Source organism: Oncorhynchus nerka, linkage group LG2 (genome assembly GCF_034236695.1).
Source record: "Oncorhynchus nerka isolate Pitt River linkage group LG2, Oner_Uvic_2.0, whole genome shotgun sequence".
In the NCBI taxonomy this organism is placed as follows: domain Eukaryota; kingdom Metazoa; phylum Chordata; class Actinopteri; order Salmoniformes; family Salmonidae; genus Oncorhynchus; species Oncorhynchus nerka.
The window spans coordinates 7,181,873-7,201,607 of record NC_088397.1 but is presented as its reverse complement, the minus strand read 5'-3'; the positions used below and the strand labels follow the sequence as shown (position 1 = coordinate 7,201,607).

The following is a 19,735-nucleotide window of genomic DNA, read 5'->3' as shown; positions in this document are numbered from 1 at the left end:
GTATCCTCTACTAGAGGACCAGGGAGAGACCCAGTATCCACTACTAGAGGACCAGGGAGAGACCCAGTATCCACTACTAGAGGACCAGGGAGAGACCCAGTATCCACTACTAGAGGACCAGGGAGAGACCCAGTATCCACTACTGGAGGACCAGGGAGAGACCCAGTATCCACTACTAGAGGACAGGGGAGAGACCTAGTATCCACTACTAGAAGACCAGGGAGACACCCAGTATCCACTACTAGAGGACCAGGGAGAGACCCAGTATCCACTACTAGAGGACAGGGGAGAGACCCAGTATCCACTACTAGAAGACCAGGGAGACACCCAGTATCCACTACTAGAGGACCAGGGAGAGACCCAGTATCCACTACTAGAGGACCAGGGAGAGACCCAGTATCCACTACTAGAGGAGAGGACCAGGGAGAGACCCAGTATCCACTACTAGAGGACCAGGGAGAGACCCAGTATCCACTACTAGAGGAGAGGACCAGGGAGAGACCCAGTATCCACTACTAGAGGACCAGGGAGAGACCCACAGTATCCACTACTAGAGGAGAGGACCAGGGAGAGACCCAGTATCCACTACTAGAGGAGAGGACCAGGGAGAGACCCAGTATCCACTACTAGAGGAGAGGACCAGGGAGAGACCCAGTATCCACTACTAGAGGAGAGGACCAGGGAGAGACCCAGTATCCACTACTAGAGGACCAGGGAGAGACCCAGTATCCACTACTAGAAGACCAGGGAGAGACCCAGTATCCACTACTAGAAGACCAGGGAGAGACCCAGTATCCACTACTAGAGGACCAGGGAGAGACCCAGTATCCACTACTAGAGGACCAGGGAGAGACCCAGTATCCACTACTAGAGGACCAGGGAGAGACCCAGTATCCACTACTAGAGGACCAGGGAGAGACCCAGTATCCACTACTAGAGGACCAGGGAGAGACCCAGTATCCACTACTAGAGGACCAGGGAGAGACCCAGTATCCACTACTAGAGGACCAGGGAGAGACCCAGTATCCACTACTAGAGGACCAGGGAGAGACCCAGTATCCACTACTAGAGGAGAGGACCAGTATCCACTACTAGAGGAGAGGACCAGGGAGAGACCCTGTATCCACTACTAGAGGAGAGGACCAGGGAGAGACCCTGTATCCACTACTAGAGGAGAGGACCAGGGAGAGACCCAGTATCCACTACTAGAGGACCAGGGAGAGACCCAGTATCCACTACTAGAGGACCAGGGAGAGACCCAGTATCCACTACTAGAGGACCAGGGAGAGACCCAGTATCCACTACTAGAGGACCAGGGAGAGACCCAGTATCCACTACTAGAGGACCAGGGAGAGACCCAGTATCCACTACTAGAGGACCAGGGAGAGACCCAGACCCACTAGAGGACCACTACTAGAGGACCAGGGAGAGACCCAGTATCCACTACTAGAGGACCAGGGAGACACCCAGTATCCACTACTAGAGGACCAGGGAAAGACCCAGTATCCACTACTAGAGGACCAGGGAGAGACCCAGTATCCACTACTAGAGGACCAGAGGACCAGGGAGAGACCCAGTATCTACTACTAGAGGACCAGAGGACCAGGGAGAGACCCAGTATCCACTACTAGAGGACCAGGGAGAGACCCAGTATCCACTACTAGAGGACCAGGGAAAGACCCAGTATCCACTACTAGAGGACCAGAGGACCAGGGAAAGACCCAGTATCCAATACTAGAGGATAGGACCAGGGAGAGACCCAGTATCCACTACTAGAGGAGAGGACCAGGGAGAGACCCAGTATCCACTACTAGAGGAGAGGACCAGGGAAAGACCCAGTATCCACTACTAGAGGACCAGGGAGAGACCCAGTATCCACTACTAGAGGATAGGACCAGGGAAAGGACACAGTACCCAGCACCAGTCGTTCCTCTCCTGGGGGGTACTGGCCCCTAGTTTGATGTGTGGTTCAGTGGTTCTGGGTGACCAGGAGAGGCTGATGAGGAACATATGTCATCCTGGTTCAAGGAAAACAACCCACCAGACCAGGGACTGCAGGTGTCTAAACACCCAGCCACCGAGTGATGTCTGTCGGCCAGGACAACCACTCCTCCCCCTCACCACCTGGACCTCAGCTCCATTCAAGCCCCCTCACAGGGAGAAGGGCCTTCATTCTCTCTACCAAACCACAGGGATATATAGTGGGGTCCCAAATGATTGACACCGTGATAAATGATCAGCTAAAATGACTGTATTAAACATATAACTCAAATACTGAGCTATATTGTTTGCTCAAATAAATGGGAAAAGTATGTTATTTTATACTTATACAATAGTTTTATTTTATGAAGTATTTTTTGAATCTCTAAAAAGGTCAAGATGATTGACACCTCTGTTTTCAATACTTCACCTTGCGAGGATAACAGTAACGAGCCTTTCTCTAAAATGTTTTAGGAGAACACATTAGGAGGGATCTTGGACCGTTCCTCCATACAGAATCCTTCCAGATCTTTGATATCCTTCGTCTGGTCTTATCAACTGCCCTCTTCAATTCAAAACCACAGGTTTTCAATGGGTTTGGAGGAACGGTATTGAAATGTATTAAAAACAGGGATGTCAATAATGTTGATCCCTACCTTTGAGTAAAAACTAAAATAACTTGTTAAACAAAATGTCTTTGAGTAATTATATTAAAATAATATAATATCCCCTTTTTGTTGCATAAAATAGATCTCAGTATTTAAATTATTTACCTTATACAGTTTTTTGCTCATCTTTATCAAGGGTGTCAATAATTCCAGACCCCACTGTGTGTGTGTGTGTGTGTGTGTGTGTGTGTGTGTGTGTGTGTGTGTGTGTGTGCTCACAGTGAAAGTGGATCCAGAGCGTGACACAGCGACCGTGTGGCTTCCCTTCTCCAACTCCACACACAGCTCCCACTGCCTCTGCTCCTGGGGGGTGGTGGACACCCTGAAACACACACACACACACACACACACACACACCTTTCCCATTAGTATCAGTCTCAGAGAGCTATTCTCTGAGGGTCAGAGGAAGCTGTATAAACAGTCAGCTCCTCCACTGACTGACAGCTGCCTCCTCTCTCTCCCTACACCAGAGACCAGTCTGCTGCTCTGCTACAAAGCTGAACCAAGGAGATCACAGCCAGCTGACCTCTCAGCCAACCTTCCTAATACAACTTCTATTAAGAAAGACACTTGAAATGAGCATGGTATAAATGAACATAATCAGCTCCAAAACATACACGTTTAGATTTTGAACCAGAAATTCAAAAGATATAAATGTTTATAAAATGTTGATGGCTAACTATAGTGTTGAGGCTTTACTGATCATGCTCTCTCTCACTCCACTGTAGAAGGATCTGTCTGGTGTATCCCTGCTCTGAGAGAGAGGAAGGGGGAGGGGGGAGGGAGGGAGGAGGAGAGAGGACAGAGGGAAAGAGTGAGTGAGTGAGTGAGTGAGTGAGTGAGTGAGTGAGTGAGTGAGTGAGTGAGTGAGTGAGTGAGTGAGTGAGTGAGTGAGTGAGTGAGTGAGTGAGTGAGTGAGTGAGTGAGTGAGTGAGTGAGTGAGTGAGTGAGGGAGTGAGAGAAGGGAGGGATGGATGGGAGGAATGGAGGGGGCCTCTACCACTGACTGCAACTACAAAGACCGACCCCCGGCGGTTCATGAACAACGAAAGGAAACGATCCGAAAAAGAAAGAAGAAAATGTGGCCAGATGTTTAGACAGATGGCAGGGCTGACAGAGAGAATCAAGTCTAACAGTTTGACCAGCAGACTGCTACACCACGCTAGGATACAGCTCTGTTAACTGGTGACATATTGCAGGACTGAGCCGGTGCTTCAAACAATGGAACATGTAAAACACTGGTTTAAACACACAACACAATAATAACCTCTGTAAAAACAGACAATGGACATTCAGACACAGTGAAACAGCACAATAATTAACACGAGGAACATTGAGAGCTAAAGCTCTTTCTGATGTCAACTAGAACCTCTTGGTGTTTTTACCTCCTCTCTGTTTGATTTAACCAGGTTAAATCTTTTACAGTATCAACCTGACCAAGATGGTGCTTTATCTATGTGCTTTCCCAGCACCAATTCTTACAAGAAGTTCCCACAGTTATTTGAATTGGTTTAGTTTACCTGAGATTACCCAGGAACCTCTGGGAGCGGAGCTGTGCGGAGACGTAGAGAGCGGCTGCGGTGGCGACGAGCTCCCTGCGACCCTCGGAGGTCAGCTGGTGACCTTTGAACCCCTCTGGGTATTCCTCTGGTAGGAAGTTAGTGGTGATGTCACCAGAGATGAAGCGAGGGTGGGTGATAATCTCTCTGAGCAGGGGGATGTTGTGGGTCACACCTGGACAGTCACACACACAAGAACAACAGACAGAAACAGGTAGAGATCAGACACCTGGACAGTCACACACACAGGAACAACAGACAGAGACAGGTAGAGATCAGACACCTGGACAGTCACACACACACAGGAACAACAGACAGAGACAGGTAGATATCAGACCCCTGGACAGTCACACACACAGGAACAACAGACAGATAGAGATCAGACCCCTGGACAGTCACACACACAGGAACAACAGACAGATCAGACCCCTGGACAGACACACACACAGGAACAACAGACAGAGACAGGTAGATATCAGACCACTGAACAGTCACACACACAGGAACAACAGACAGAGACCGGTAGAGACTACACATGTGTGTTGCTATACAGAACATGTCAGAGTCTTGAGGTACTGAAGATGCTTCCAGAAAGCTCTAACACCCAACAGAGAGAGAGAGAGTGAGTGAGTGAGTGAGTGAGTGAGTGAGTGAGTGAGTGAGTGAGTGAGTGAGTGAGTGAGTGAGTGAGTGAGTGAGTGTGTGTGTGAGAGTGTGTGTCTTACCTCTGATGACATAGTTATCCAGAGCCGCCTCCATCCTCTGCAGGGCTTCAGCGCGCGTGTCGCCATAGGTCACCAGCTACGGTGAGCACAGAGGGACATTCACATTATAGATCAGTAAAACATAAGGGCAATGTGATTGTGTTGGGCAGTTTGAGGGAACACACAGTAGCTGACCTTGGAGATCATTGGGTCATAGTAGATACTGATGTCACTTCCTTCTTGGATGCCACTGTCCACACGCACCTGACAGAGAGGAGACAACATGTCAATATGACTACATGTCAGTATGACTACATGTCAATATGACTACATGTCAGTATGACTACATGTCAATATGACTACATGTCAATAAGACTACATGTCAATAAGACTACATGTCAATATGACTACATGTCAATATGACTACATGTCAGTATGACTACATGTCAATATGACTACATGTCAGTATGACTACATGTCAATAAGACTACATGTCAATAAGACTACATGTCAATAAGACTACATGTCAATATATGACTACATGTCAGTATGACTACATGTCAGTATATGACTACATGTCAATATGACTACATGTCAGTATATGACTACATGTCAATATGACTACATGTCAATAAGACTACATGTCAGCATGACTACATATCAATATGACTACATGTCAGTATATGACTACATGTCAGTATATGACTACATGTCAATAAGACTACATGTCAATATGACTACATGTCAATAAGACTACATGTCAATAAGACTACATGTCAGTATGACTACATGTCAATAAGACTACATGTCAATATGACTACATGTCAGTATGACTACATGTCAGTATATGACTACATGTCAGTATGACTACATGTCAGTATATGACTACATGCCAGTATATGACTACATGCCAGTATATGACTACATGCCAGTATATGACTACATGTCAATAAGACTACATGTCAATAAGACTACATGTCAGTATGACTACATGTCAATAAGACTACATGTCAGTGTGACTACATGTCAATGTGACTACATGTCAATGTGACTACATGTCACTGTGACTACATGTCACTGTGACTACATGTCAGTGACTACATGTCACTATGACTACATGCCAGTATGACTACATGCCAGTATATGACTACATGTCAATGTGACTACATGTCAGTGTGACTACATGTCAGTGTGACTACATGTCAGTGTGACTACATGTCAGTGTGACTACATGTCAATAAGACTACATGTCAATAAGACTACATGTCAGTATGACTGCATGCCAGTATATGACTACATGCCAGTATATGACTACATGTCAATAAGACTACATGTCAATAAGACTACATGTCAATAAGACTACATGTCAATAAGACTACATGTCAGTATGACTACATGTCAATAAGACTACATGTCAATAAGACTACATGTCAATATGACTACATGTCAGTATGACTACATGTCAATAAGACTACATGTCAATAAGACTACATATCAGTATGACTACATGTCAGTATGACTACATGTCAATATGACTACATGTCAATAAGACTACATGTCAATATGACTACATGTCAATAAGACTACATGTCAATATGACTACATGTCAGTATGACTACATGTCAATATGACTACATATCAGCATGACTACATGTCAATATGACTACATGTCAATAAGACTACATGTCAGTATGACTACATGTCAGTATGACTACATGTCAGTATGACTACATATCAGCATGACTACATGTCAATATGACTACATGTCAGTATGACTACATGTCAGTATGACTACATATCAGCATGACTACATGTCAATATGACTACATGTCAATAAGACTACATGTCAATATGACTACATGTCAATATGTCTACATGTCAGTATGACTACATGTCAGTATGACTACATGTCAGTAAGACTACATGTCAATAAGACTACATGTCAATAAGACTACATGTCAGTATGACTACATGTCAGTATGACTACATGTCAATATGACTACATGTCAGTATGACTACATGTCAGTATGACTACATGTCAGTATGACTACATATCAGCATGACTACATGTCAATAAGAATACATGTCAATAAGAATACATGTCAGTAAGACTACATGTCAGTAAGACTACATGTCAGTAAGACTACATGTCAGTAAGACTACATGTCAGTATGACTACATGTCAGTATGACTACATGTCAGTATGACTCAAGTCTTCCAGGAAGATAGAAATAGGACATGTAGTATGTATTTCTATGTTGTTTACTTATGATGAAAAAATTACCTATCAATAACAATTAAAACCATTTCAAAAGCAAATAGATTTGACATCAGGGGGAAGACAGGAAGATGTAAATATGACACTATTATTAGTAGTCATAACAACAAGCATTGTGATGCTGTACATCTGAGGCCTGACGAGAACAGCAGCAGTGTTCCGTGGAAATATCCTGTCAGGTTCAGAGGTCAACACACATCACGTCTTCAGTAGAAATAACAGAGGTCAACACACATCACGTCTTCAGTAGAAATAACAGAGAGGTCAACACACATCACGTCTTCAGCAGAAATAACAGAGAGGTCAACACACATCACGTCTTCAGCAGAAATAACAGAGAGGTCAACACACATCACGTCTTCAGTAGAAATAACAGAGAGGTCAACTCAGAGCATATGCACACAAGCAAAAAGTGTACATGCATGTGACTCACCTTTGGGAGGTTGATGGGTTCCTGGTACTGTGACAGGCGTCCAATGGAGGGCAGGCCAAAGGACTTGTAGGGGTCCTGGAGAAGGAGAAACATGCTTTATAACAGGTTATAACTGCCTAATTAAACCTCTCCATAACCTCTATAACACACAGGAAGTGTCCAGCAGACAGCGGGGGACCCAGAAAGCGCTTCGTAGAGAGAAGTGACACATTCACAAGGCAGCAGAAGGGTTGACCGGCTTCACTCTACGGTACAGAGCAGAACAAGTGTTCAGTGAAGCCCACCTCAGCGTAGACTCTGCTCTCTATAGCCCAGCCGTTGATGGGGATGTCTTCCTGTTTGTGTAGCAGAGGGAAACCCTTGGCCACACGGATCATCTGCTGCACCAGGTCCAGACCAGTGATGCACTCTGTGATTGGGTGCTCCACCTGAAGGGGGCAAAGGTCAGCGGTCGGATCAACCACTCAGAGGGGAGGACTGGGTTGGTTACAGGAAGTCACTTGGCTCAAGTGTCTGGACTTGTCATGTCACAGAAAAACACACACAGAGAGACTAAACTACGTCTTTCTTCCCATCGCCCCACCTGAAGGCGAGTGTTCATCTCCAGGAAGTAGAAGTTCTTGTTGGAGTCCACCAAGAACTCTACGGTCCCGGCAGAGGAGTACTGGACTGCTTTAGCCAGCTGTACCGCTTGCTCCCCCATCGCACGACGTGTCTCTGGGTCCAGGAACGTACTGCAGAGAGGAGGACAGAAATCACAGAACTTACAACCCAAGACATTTATTTAATGTCATCTTTATTTAACTAGTCAGTTGAGAACAAATTCTTATTTACAATGACCACCTATAAAGGGCCAAACCCGGACGACGCTGGGCCAATTGTGCGCCGCCTTATGGGACTTCCAATCACGCCCGGATGTGATGCAGCCTGGATTTGAACCAGGGACTGCAGTGACGCACGCCTCTTGCACTGAGATGCAGTGCCTTACACCGCTGCGCCACTCGGGAAGCCCACCTAGGACTTACACCAATGAATAAGTTAAAGGTGAAAACATTGACCCCTGACCTTGGAGCCTCCTCCACCACCTTCTGGTTCCTCCTCTGGATAGAACACTCCCTCTCGTTCAGCCACAGAGCATTACCATGCTTATCAGCCAGGACCTGGATCTCAATGTGTCTGGGGTTGTCGACAAACTTCTCTATCAGCAGACGGTCGTCTCCGAAACTAGACGCAGCCTCCTGTGAGGACAAACGAAAACCTTCCCTGGGAAAGACAGAATGGAAACGGTTGATTCAAGTCTCATTAAATGTCTTAATAAAGTCTATAAATATCTTATTGCCATTTACTACACAGTGTAGAGACGTATAAATGATTGTATAATTTAAATGTTTTTATTATATTTGAATTGCATTTATTACAGTAATAACGAATGTCACCTGGTCTCATCATCGTTCCAGGCGATCCTCATGCCTTTCCCCCCTCCTCCTGCTGAGGCCTTGATCATCACCGGGTAGCCTGATCAACAACACAATATGACCCAGGTAGCCTGATCAACAAGACAATATGACCCGGGTAGCCTGATCAACAAGACAATATGACCCGGGTAGCCTGATCAACAAGTCAATATGACCCGGGTAGCCTGATCAACAAGACAATATGACCCGGGTAGCCTGATCAACAAGTCAATATGACCCGCGTAGCCTGATCAACAAGTCAATATGGCCCGGGTAGCCTGATCAACAAGTCAATATGACCCACGTAGCCTGATCAACAAGACAATATGACCCGGGTAGCCTGATCAACAACACAATATGACCCGGGTAGCCTGATCAACAACACAATATGAAAATTCTGCATGGAGGCCAGGCAAATCTCTTTTTAATTAATTAATGTAATTTTGATTCACTTACCGATCTCTCCTGCAATCTTCACAGCGTCCTCCACGTTCTGAGACAGGAGACAGAGTTGTAAGTTCCACCAACCACCAGCAGAGGGAGGGCTCACCCTCATCTCCTCAACCATCCCTTTGTTCCTCTGGGTCTCCCTGCCCGTCTGTGTCTCCCTGCCCGTCTGTGTCTCCCTGCCCGTCTGTGTCTCCCTGCCCGTCTGTGTCTCCCTGCCCGTCTGTGTCTCCCTGCCCGTCTGTCTGTCTCCCTGCCCGTCGGTCTGACGGTCTGTCTCCCTGCCCGTCGGTCTGTCTCCCTGCCCGTCGGTCTGTCTCCCTGCCCGTCGGTCTGTCTCCCTGCCCGTCGGTCTGTCTCCCTGCCCGTCGGTCTGTCTCCCTGCCCGTCGGTCTGTCTCCCTGCCCGTCGGTCTGTCTCCCTGCCCGTCGGTCTGACTGTCTGTCTCCCTGCCCGTCGGTCTGACTGTCTGTCTCCCTGCCCGTCGGTCTGACTGTCTGTCTCCCTGCCCGTCGGTCTGACTGTCTGTCTCCCTGCCCGTCGGTCTGACTGTCTGTCTCCCTGCCCGTCGGTCTGACTGTCTGTCTCCCTGCCCGTCGGTCTGACTGTCTGTCTCCCTGCCCGTCGGTCTGACTGTCTGTCTCCCTGCCCTTCGGTCTGACTGTCTGTCTCCCTGCCCGTCGGTCTGACTGTCTGTCTCCCTGCCCGTCGGTCTGACTGTCTGACTCCCTGCCCGTCGATCTGACTGTCTGACTCCCTGCCCGTCGGTCTGACTGTCTGTCTCCCTGCCCGTCGGTCTGACTGTCTGACTCCCTGCCCGTCGGTCTGACTGTCTGACTCCCTGCCCGTCGGTCTGACTGTCTGACTCCCTGCCCGTCGGTCTGACTGTCTGTCTCCCTGCCCGTCGGTCTGACTGTCTGACTCCCTGCCCGTCGGTCTGACTGTCTGTCTCCCTGCCCGTCGGTCTGACTGTCTGTCTCCCTGCCCGTCGGTCTGACTGTCTGACTCCCTGCCCGTCGGTCTGACTGTCTGACTCCCTGCCCGTCGGTCTGACTGTCTGACTCCCTGCCCGTCGGTCTGACTGTCTGACTCCCTGCCGGTCTGACTCCCTGCCGGTCTGACTGTCTGTCTTCCTGCCTGTCTGTCTGACTCCCTGCCGGTCTGACTGTCTGACTCCCTGCCGGTCTGACTGTCTGTCTCCCTGCCGGTCTGTCTGCCTACCCCATCAATCATGCCCTGGGGGCAGCATAGGTAGAAGAGATCACCCCATCAGAGCTGTTGTTGCCCCCCTGGCCTGTGACAGCTACGTGACAACAACCATCTTTATCTATTTATCTACTAGCCATCAGCAGGCGAAGTGTTAAACATGGCCCACACAGCTCTATTAGGACCATCACTGTATACAGAGGAAAGGGGAAGAGCAGGAGAGAGAGAGCAGGAGGAGAGAGAGGGGGGAGAGAGAGGGGGAGAGAGAGGGGGAGAGGAGAGAGGGGGGAGAGAGAGAGAGGGGGAGAGGAGAGAGAGAGAGGGGGAGAGGAGGAGAGGGGGGAGAGGAGAGAGAGCAGGAGGAGAGGAGAGAGGGGGGAGAGGAGGAGAGGGGGAGGGGGAGGAGAGAGAGGGGAGAGAGAGGAGGAGGAGGAGAGAGAGCAGGAGGAGAGGAGAGAGAGCAGGAGGAGAGGAGAGAGAGCAGGAGGAGAGGAGAGAGAGCAGGAGGAGAGGAGAGAGAGCAGGAGGAGAGGAGAGAGAGAGGAGGAGCAGGAGAGAGGGGGGAGAGGGAGAGAGGGGAGAGGAGAGAGGGAGAGGAGAGAGGGGGGAGGGAGGGGGAGAGAGGGGGAGGAGAGGGAGGGGAGAGGGGGAGCAGGAGGAGAGGAGAGAGGGAGAGGAGGAGAGGAGGAGAGGAGAGGCAGAGAGGAGAGGGGGGAGAGGAGAGAGCAGGAGGGAGAGAGGGGGGAGGAGGGGGAGGGAGAGAGAGGGGAGAGGAGAGAGCAGGAGGAGAGGAGAGGGGGGAGGAGAGGAGAGGGAGGAGAGAGGGGGAGAGGAGAGAGCAGGAGGGAGAGAGGGGGGAGAGGAGAGAGAGCAGGAGGAGAGAGAGGGAGAGGAGAGAGGAGGAGAGGAGAGCAGGGGGAGAGGAGAGAGAGCAGGAGGAGAGGAGAGAGAGGGAGGAGAGGAGAGAGGCAGGAGGAGGAGAGGGGGAGAGGAGAGGAGGGAGGAGGAGAGAGGGGGGAGAGGAGAGAGGGAGGAGAGGGAGGAGAGGAGAGAGGGAGGAGGAGAGAGGGGAGAGGAGAGAGGGAGGGGGAGAGGGGGAGAGAGAGAGGGAGGAGAGGGAGGGGGGAGAGGAGAGAGCAGGAGGAGAGGGAGGGGGAGAGGGAGAGAGCAGGAGGAGAGAGAGAGGGGGAGAGGAGAGAGAGGGGGAGAGGAGAGAGAGGAGGAGAGAGAGGGGGAGAGGAGAGAGCAGGAGGAGAGGGGGGAGAGGAGAGAGGGGGAGGGAGAGAGAGGAGAGAGAGGAGAGAGAGAGGGGAGAGGAGAGAGGGGGAGGAGGAGAGAGGGGGAGAGGAGAGAGGGAGGAGAGGGAGGGGGAGAGGAGAGAGGGGAGGAGAGAGGGGGAGAGGAGAGAGGGGAGAGGGGGAGAGGAGAGAGCAGGAGGAGAGGAGAGGAGGGGATAGAGGAGAGAGGGAGGGAGGAGGGGGAGAGGAGAGAGCAGGAGGAGAGGGAGGGGGAGCAGGAGAGAGAGGAGGAGGGGGGGGAGGAGGAGCAGGAGGAGAGAGGGGGAGAGGAGAGAGCAGGAGGAGAGGGAGGGGGAGGAGAGAGCAGGAGGAGAGGAGGGGGAGAGGGAGGAGGAGGAGGAGAGAGAGGGGGAGAGGAGAGAGCAGGGGAGAGAGAGGGGGAGAGGAGAGAGAGGGAGGAGGAGAGAGAGGAGGGGAGGAGAGCGGGAGAGAGGGGGAGAGCAGGAGAGAGAGAGGGGGGAGAGGGGGAGAGAGAGGAGGAGAGAGGGGGAGAGGAGAGAGGGGAGAGAGGGGGGAGAGAGAGAGAGAGAGGGGAGAGAGAGAGAGAGAGAGAGGAGAGAGAGGGAGAGGAGAGAGAGAGGGGGAGAGAGAGAGAGAGGGGAGAGAGAGAGAGAGGAGGGGAGAGGGGGAGAGAGAGAGGGGAGAGAGAGGGGGAGAAGAGAGTGGGAGAGCAGGAGGGAGAGAGAGGGGGAGAAGAGAGTGGGAGAGCAGGAGGAGAGAGAGGGGGAGAAGAGAGGGGGAGAGGAGAGAGAGGGGGAGAAAGAGGGGGAGAGCAGGAGGAGAGAGAGGGGGAGGGGGAGAGAGGGGGAGAGCAGAGAGGGGGAGAAGAGAGGGGGAGAGCAGAGAGGGGGAGAAGAGAGTGGGAGAGAGAAGGGGGAGAAGAGAGTGGGAGAGCAGGAGGAGAGAGAAGGGAAGATTGAGAGAGACCGAGAAAGGCAAACGGCTGAGGAGAGAGAGATGAGGAGAATAGAGATGGAGGGAAACAAATGCCTGTGTGTAGAATGAGGGATAATGAAGACCAGATCTGAGTGGTACTGTTAAATGTAGATCCAGTTTGATTTGTTGCCAGGATGATCATAAGCTTGCAGAAAGTTGTTGCCAGGACAACCATGTTGACAGTATAGCTCACCTCGACGACCCCGTCGAAGCCAGGGATGACGTTGACATTGGCTGCCTTGGCAAGGAGCTTGCTCTCGATCTTGTCGCCCATGGCATGGATGGCGTGGGTGTCCGGTCCTATGAACACCACGTCTTCGGCAGCCTGCAGGAGACCAACAACAACATCACCACATCAGAGAACAACCATACACTGGAACCACTGAGACAGACATTCACACCTGGGTCAGTATAGAGATGCTACCTATACCAACCTACATAATGAATAGACCTGGGTCAGTATAGATCTGCTACCTATACCAACCTACATAATGAACAGACCTGGGTCAGTATAGAGCTGCTACCTATACCAACCTACATAATGAATAAACCTGGGTCAGTATAGATCTGCTACCTATACCAACCTACATAATGAACAGACCTGGGTCAGTATAGAGCTGCTACCTGAACAGACCTGGGTCAGTATAGAGCTGCTACCTATACCAACCTACATAATGAACAGACCTGGGTCAGTATAGAGCTGTTACCTATACCAACCTACAAAATGAACAGACCTGGGTCAGTATAGAGATGCTACCTATACCAACCTACATAATGAACAGACCTGGGTCAGTATATATCTGCTACCTATACCAACCTACATAATGACTAGACCTGGGTCAGTATAGATCTGCTACCTATACCAACCTACATAATGACTAGACCTGGGTCAGTATAGATCTGCTACCTATACCAACCTACATAATGAACAGACCTGGGTCAGTATAGATCTGCTACCTATACCAACCTACATAATGAATAGACCTGGGTCAGTATAGAGCTGTTACCTATACCAACCTACATAATGAACAGACCTGGGTCAGTATAGAGATGCTACCTATACCAACCTACATAATGACTAGACCTGGGTCAGTATAGAGCTGCTACCTATACCAACCTACATAATGAACAGACCTGGGTCAGTATAGAGCTGCTACCTATACCAACCTACATAATGAACAGACCTGGGTCAGTATAGAGATGCTACCTATACCAACCTACATAATGACTAGACCTGGGTCAGTATAGAGCTGCTACCTATACCAACCTACATAATGAATATACCTGGGTCAGTATAGAGCTGCTACCTGAACAGACCTGGGTCAGTATAGAGCTGCTACCTATACCAACCTACATAATGAACAGACCTGGGTCAGAATAGATCTGCTACCTATACCAACCTACATAATGAACAGACCTGGGTCAGTATAGAGATGCTACCTATACCAACCTACATAATGAACAGACCTGGGTCAGTATAGAGATGCTACCTATACCAACCTACATAATGAACAGACCTGGGTCAGTATAGAGCTGCTACCTATACCAACCTACATAATGAACAGACCTGGGTCAGTATAGAGATGCTACCTATACCAACCTACATAATGAACAGACCTGGGTCAGTATAGAGCTGCTACCTATACCAACCTACATAATGAACAGACCTGGGTCAGTATAGAGATGCTACCTATACCAACCTACATAATGAACAGACCTGGGTCAGTATAGAGCTGCAACCTATACCAACCTACATAATGAACAGACCTGGGTCAGTATAGAGATGCTACCTATACCAACCTACATAATGACTAGACCTGGGTCAGTATAGAGCTGCTACCTATACCAACCTACATAATGAATAGACCTGGGTCAGTATAGAGCTGCTACCTGAACAGACCTGGGTCAGTATAGATCTGCTACCTATACCAACCTACATAATGAACAGACCTGGGTCAGTATAGATCTGCTACCTATACCAACCTACATAATGAATAGACCTGGGACAGTAGAGATGCTACCTATACCAACCTACATAATGACCAGACCTGGGTCAGTATAGATCTGCTACCTATACCAACCTACATAATGAACAGACCTGGGTCAGTATATATCTGCTACCTATACCAACATACATAATGAATAGACCTGGGTCAGTATAGATCTGCTACCTATACCAACCTACATAATGAATAGACCTGGGTCAGTATAGAGCTGCTACCTATACCAACCTACATAATGAACAGACCTGGGTCAGTATAGAGCTGCTACCTATACCAACCTACATAAGGAACAGACCTGGGTCAGTATAGAGATGCTACCTATACCAACCTACATAATGAACAGACCTGGGTCAGTATAGAGATGCTACCTATACCAACCTACATAATGAATAGACCTGGGTCAGTATAGATCTGCTACCTATACCAATCTACATAATGAACAGACCTGGGTCAGTATAGAGCTGCTACCTGAACAGACCTGGGTCAGTATAGACCTGCTACCTATACCAACCTACATAATGAATAGACCTGGGTCAGTATAGAGCTGCTACCTATACCAACCTACATAATGAACAGACCTGGGTCAGTATATATATCTGCTACCTATACCAACCGACATAATGACCAGACCTGGGTCAGTATAGAGCTGCTACCTATACCAACCTACATAATGAATAGACCTGGGTCAGTATAGATCTGCTACCTATACCAACCTACATAATGAACAGACCTGGGTCAGTATAGATCTGCTACCTATACCAACCTACATATTGAACAGACCTGGGTCAGTATAGAGCTGCTACCTATACCAACCTACATAATGAATAGACCTGGGTCAGTATAGAGCTGCTACCTATACCAACCTACATAATGAACAGACCTGGGTCAGTATAGATCTGCTACCTATACCAACCTACATAATGAACAGACCTGGGTCAGTATAGATCTGCTACCTATACCAACCTACATATTGAACAGACCTGGGTCAGTATAGATCTTCTACCTATACCAACCTACATAATGAATAGACCTGGGTCAGTAGAGATCTGATACCTATACCAACCTACATAATGAATAGACCTGGGTCAGTATAGAGCTGCTACCTATACCAACCTACATAATGAACAGACCTGGGTCAGTATAGATCTTCTACCTATACCAACCTACATAATGAATAGACCTGGGTCAGTAGAGATCTGATACCTATACCAACCTACATAATGACCAGACCTGGGTCAGTAGAGATATGATACCTATACCAACCTACATAATGAATAGACCTTGGTCAGTAGAGATATGATACCTATACCAACATACATAATGACCAGACCTGGGTCAGTATAGAGCTGTTACCTATACCAACCTACATAATGAATAGACCTGGGTCAGTAGAGATCTGATACCTATACCAACCTACATAATGAATAGACCTGGGTCAGTATAGAGCTGCTACCTATACCAACCTACATAATGAATAGACCTGGGTCAGTATAGAGCTGCTACCTATACCAACCTACATAATTAACAGACCTGGGTCAGTATAGATCTTCTACCTATACCAACCTACATAATGAATAGACCTGGGTCAGTAGAGATCTGATACCTATACCAACCTACATAATGACCAGACCTGGGTCAGTAGAGATATGATACCTATACCAACCTACATAATGAATAGACCTTGGTCAGTAGAGATATGATACCTATACCAACATACATAATGACCAGACCTGGGTCAGTATAGAGCTGTTACCTATACCAACCTACATAATGACCAGACCTGGGTCTATTCATTATGTATTCACAGACATTCACAGACATTTCTTGTCAGTCAAAACAGTGCCGTCTTGGGAACTCAACACAAACCCCTTCAGGCTGTAATAGTTGAGGCCTAGTCTCCTGATGTCACATCTACCCCTCCTACATTACCCACTAGCCCTGGAAACATGACCGTACTTAAGGCTTATAAAACAGGGAAAGAAAGAGGGACGGGAAGAGGGGCGCTTATTCTCTCTCTCTCCCGTTGTCTTTGTGTTGTATAGAGCCCATTGGATATTGCTTCCTGCCTGACACACAGTGGCAGAGCCTCAGGGCCCATCGTCAGGCCTACAGCTGGGCAGTAATGCTGTGGCCCAAATGCCAACCTATTCCCTATGAAGTGCATCACCTTTGACTGGGCTCTGGGTCAAAAATAGTGCACTATGTAGGGAATTAGATTCCATTTGGGTCATAGCCTAAGGGCCTGTTATTAGTATGGAGATTCACTCTCAATGACTCCCAATTCAGCACCATTAAAGTGAATGGGCCCTGGTTCCCATAGCATGACACACAGGACAAAGGCAGAGAAGGAGAAGAGGGGGACTCGACCCAGAGATAATTCTGCTGTTTGTAAATAATAAGCTTAGCTGAGAGGGACAAAGAGAAGAGTGGTGAAGAGAGAAAACAGATTAACAAAACCCCTACTTTAGTGAAATTATTTAAGTTTTACACAAAAGGTACCTTCATTCTCATTTCATCAGTAGGCTTCCTTGTTAGACTTTGACTTGGTTGTAGAGATCACTGTTTGAACAATATATACAACTCCTCCATCTTGGCTCCAGATCACTGTTTGAACAATATATACACCTCCTCCATCTTGGTTCCAGATCACTGATTGAACAATATATACACCTCCTCCATCTTGGCTCCAGATCACTGATTGAACAATATATACAACTCCTCCATCTTGGCTCCGGATCACTGTTTGAACAATATATACAACTCCTCCATCTTGGCTCCAGATCACTGTTTGAACAATATTTACAACTCCTCCATCTTGGTTCCAGATCACTGATTGAACAATATATACAACTCCTCCATCTTGGCTCCAGATCACTGATTGAACAATATATACAACTCCTCCATCTTGGTTCCAGATCACTGATTGAACAATATATACAACTCCTCCATCTTGGCTCCAGATCACTGTTTGAACAATATATACAACTCCTCCATCTTGGCTCCAGATCACTGTTTGAACAATATATACAACTCCACCATCTCGGCTCCAGATCACTGTTTGAACAATATATACAACTCCTCCATCTCGGTTCCAGATCACTGATTGAACAATATATACAACTCCTCCATCTTGGCTCCAGATCACTGTTTGAACAATATATACAACTCCTCCATCTTGGCTCCAGATCACTGGTTGAACAATATTTACAACTCCTCCATCTTGGTTCCAGATCACTGATTGAACAATATATACAACTCCTCCATCTTGGCTCCAGATCACTGATTGAACAATATATACAACTCCTCCATCTTGGTTCCAGATCACTGATTGAACAATATATACAACTCCTCCATCTTGGCTCCAGATCACTGTTTGAACAATATATACAACTCCTCCATCTTGGCTCCAGATCACTGTTTGAACAATATATACAACTCCTCCATCTCGGCTCCAGATCACTGTTTGAACAATATATACAACTCCTCCATCTCGGTTCCAGATCACTGATTGAACAATATATACAACTCCTCCATCTTGGCTCCAGATCACTGTTTGAACAATATATACAACTCCTCCATCTTGGCTCCGGATCACTGTTTGAACAATATATACAGCGCCTTAGGAAAGTATTCATACCCCTCTGCATTTTGTTGTGTTACAGCCTGAATTCAAAATGGTTTAACATCTACACACATTATCCTGTAATGACAAAGTGAAAACATGTTTTTCAAATGTTTTGATAATTTATTGAAATACAAAAACACACAAGTATTGACTCACACCCCTGAGTCAATACTTTGCAGAAGCACCTTTGGCAGTGATTACAGCTGTGAGTCTTTCTGGGTAAGTCTATAAGAGCTCTAAATTCTTCAAGCTCTGCCAAGTTAGTTGTTGATCATTGCTAGGCAGCCATTTTCAAGTCTAGCCATAGATTTTCAAAGCTGACTGAAGGGGTGTGAGTCAGGAACAGTCAATGTCTTCTTGGTAAGCAACACCAGCGTAGATTTGGCCTTGTGTTTCAGATTATTGTCCTGCTGAAAGCTGAATTCGTCTCCCAGTGTCTGGTGGAAAGCAGACTGAACCAGGTTTTCCTCTACTGTGACTGTGCTTAGCTGTATTCTGTTGATTTTTATCCCTCCCCAAAAAAACTATAGTCCTTACTGATGACAAGCTTACCCATTAATGATGCAGCCACCACCACGCTTGAAAATATGAAGAGTGGTACTCCGTAATGTATTGGATTTGTCCCAAACATTCATTTTTTGCTGTTTTACTTTAGTGCCTTATTGCAAACAGGATACACGTTTCAGAATATGTATTTTGTACAGGTTCTCTTTTCACTCTGTCATTTAGGTTAATAATGTTGATCCATCATCAGTTCTCCTATCACAACCATTAAACTCTGTTTTAAAGTAACCATTGGCCTCATGGTGAAATCCCTGAGCAGTTTCCTTCCTCTCCAGCAACTGAGTTAGGAAGGACGCCTGTATCTTTGTAGTGACACCATCCAGATTGTAATTAATAACTTCACCATGCTGAAAGGAATATTCAATGTCTTATTTTACTTTATTTGTTTTACCCATCTACTAATAGGTGCCGTTCTTTGTGAGGCATTGGAAAACCTCCCTGGTATTTGTGGTTGAATCTGTGTTTGAAATTCTTTGCTCGACTGAAGGGACCTTACAGATAATTGTATGAGTTGGGTACAGAGATGAGGTGCACACTACTATAGCACACAGAGTCCATGCAACTTATTATGGGACACATT

At 47.4% G+C, this 19,735-nt stretch overlaps 1 protein-coding gene across 1 annotated transcript in view; it reads right to left on the bottom strand.

The window, feature by feature from the left end:
- The window catches only part of pcca (propionyl-CoA carboxylase subunit alpha), a 63,996-nt gene that overhangs the window by 17,628 nt on the left and 26,633 nt on the right, over positions 1–19,735 (bottom strand). The window contains exons 7-17 of the mRNA XM_065022620.1: positions 13,157–13,288; positions 9,533–9,569; positions 9,059–9,137; positions 8,688–8,885; positions 8,206–8,356; positions 7,907–8,050; positions 7,623–7,697; positions 5,107–5,175; positions 4,933–5,008; positions 4,169–4,382; positions 2,868–2,970 (exon numbers count right to left, since the gene is read on the bottom strand). Of these exons, the coding sequence (XP_064878692.1) occupies positions 2,868–2,970; positions 4,169–4,382; positions 4,933–5,008; positions 5,107–5,175; positions 7,623–7,697; positions 7,907–8,050; positions 8,206–8,356; positions 8,688–8,885; positions 9,059–9,137; positions 9,533–9,569; positions 13,157–13,288 (1,278 nt within the window). The remainder of the gene's footprint in view (positions 1–2,867; positions 2,971–4,168; positions 4,383–4,932; positions 5,009–5,106; positions 5,176–7,622; positions 7,698–7,906; positions 8,051–8,205; positions 8,357–8,687; positions 8,886–9,058; positions 9,138–9,532; positions 9,570–13,156; positions 13,289–19,735) is intronic.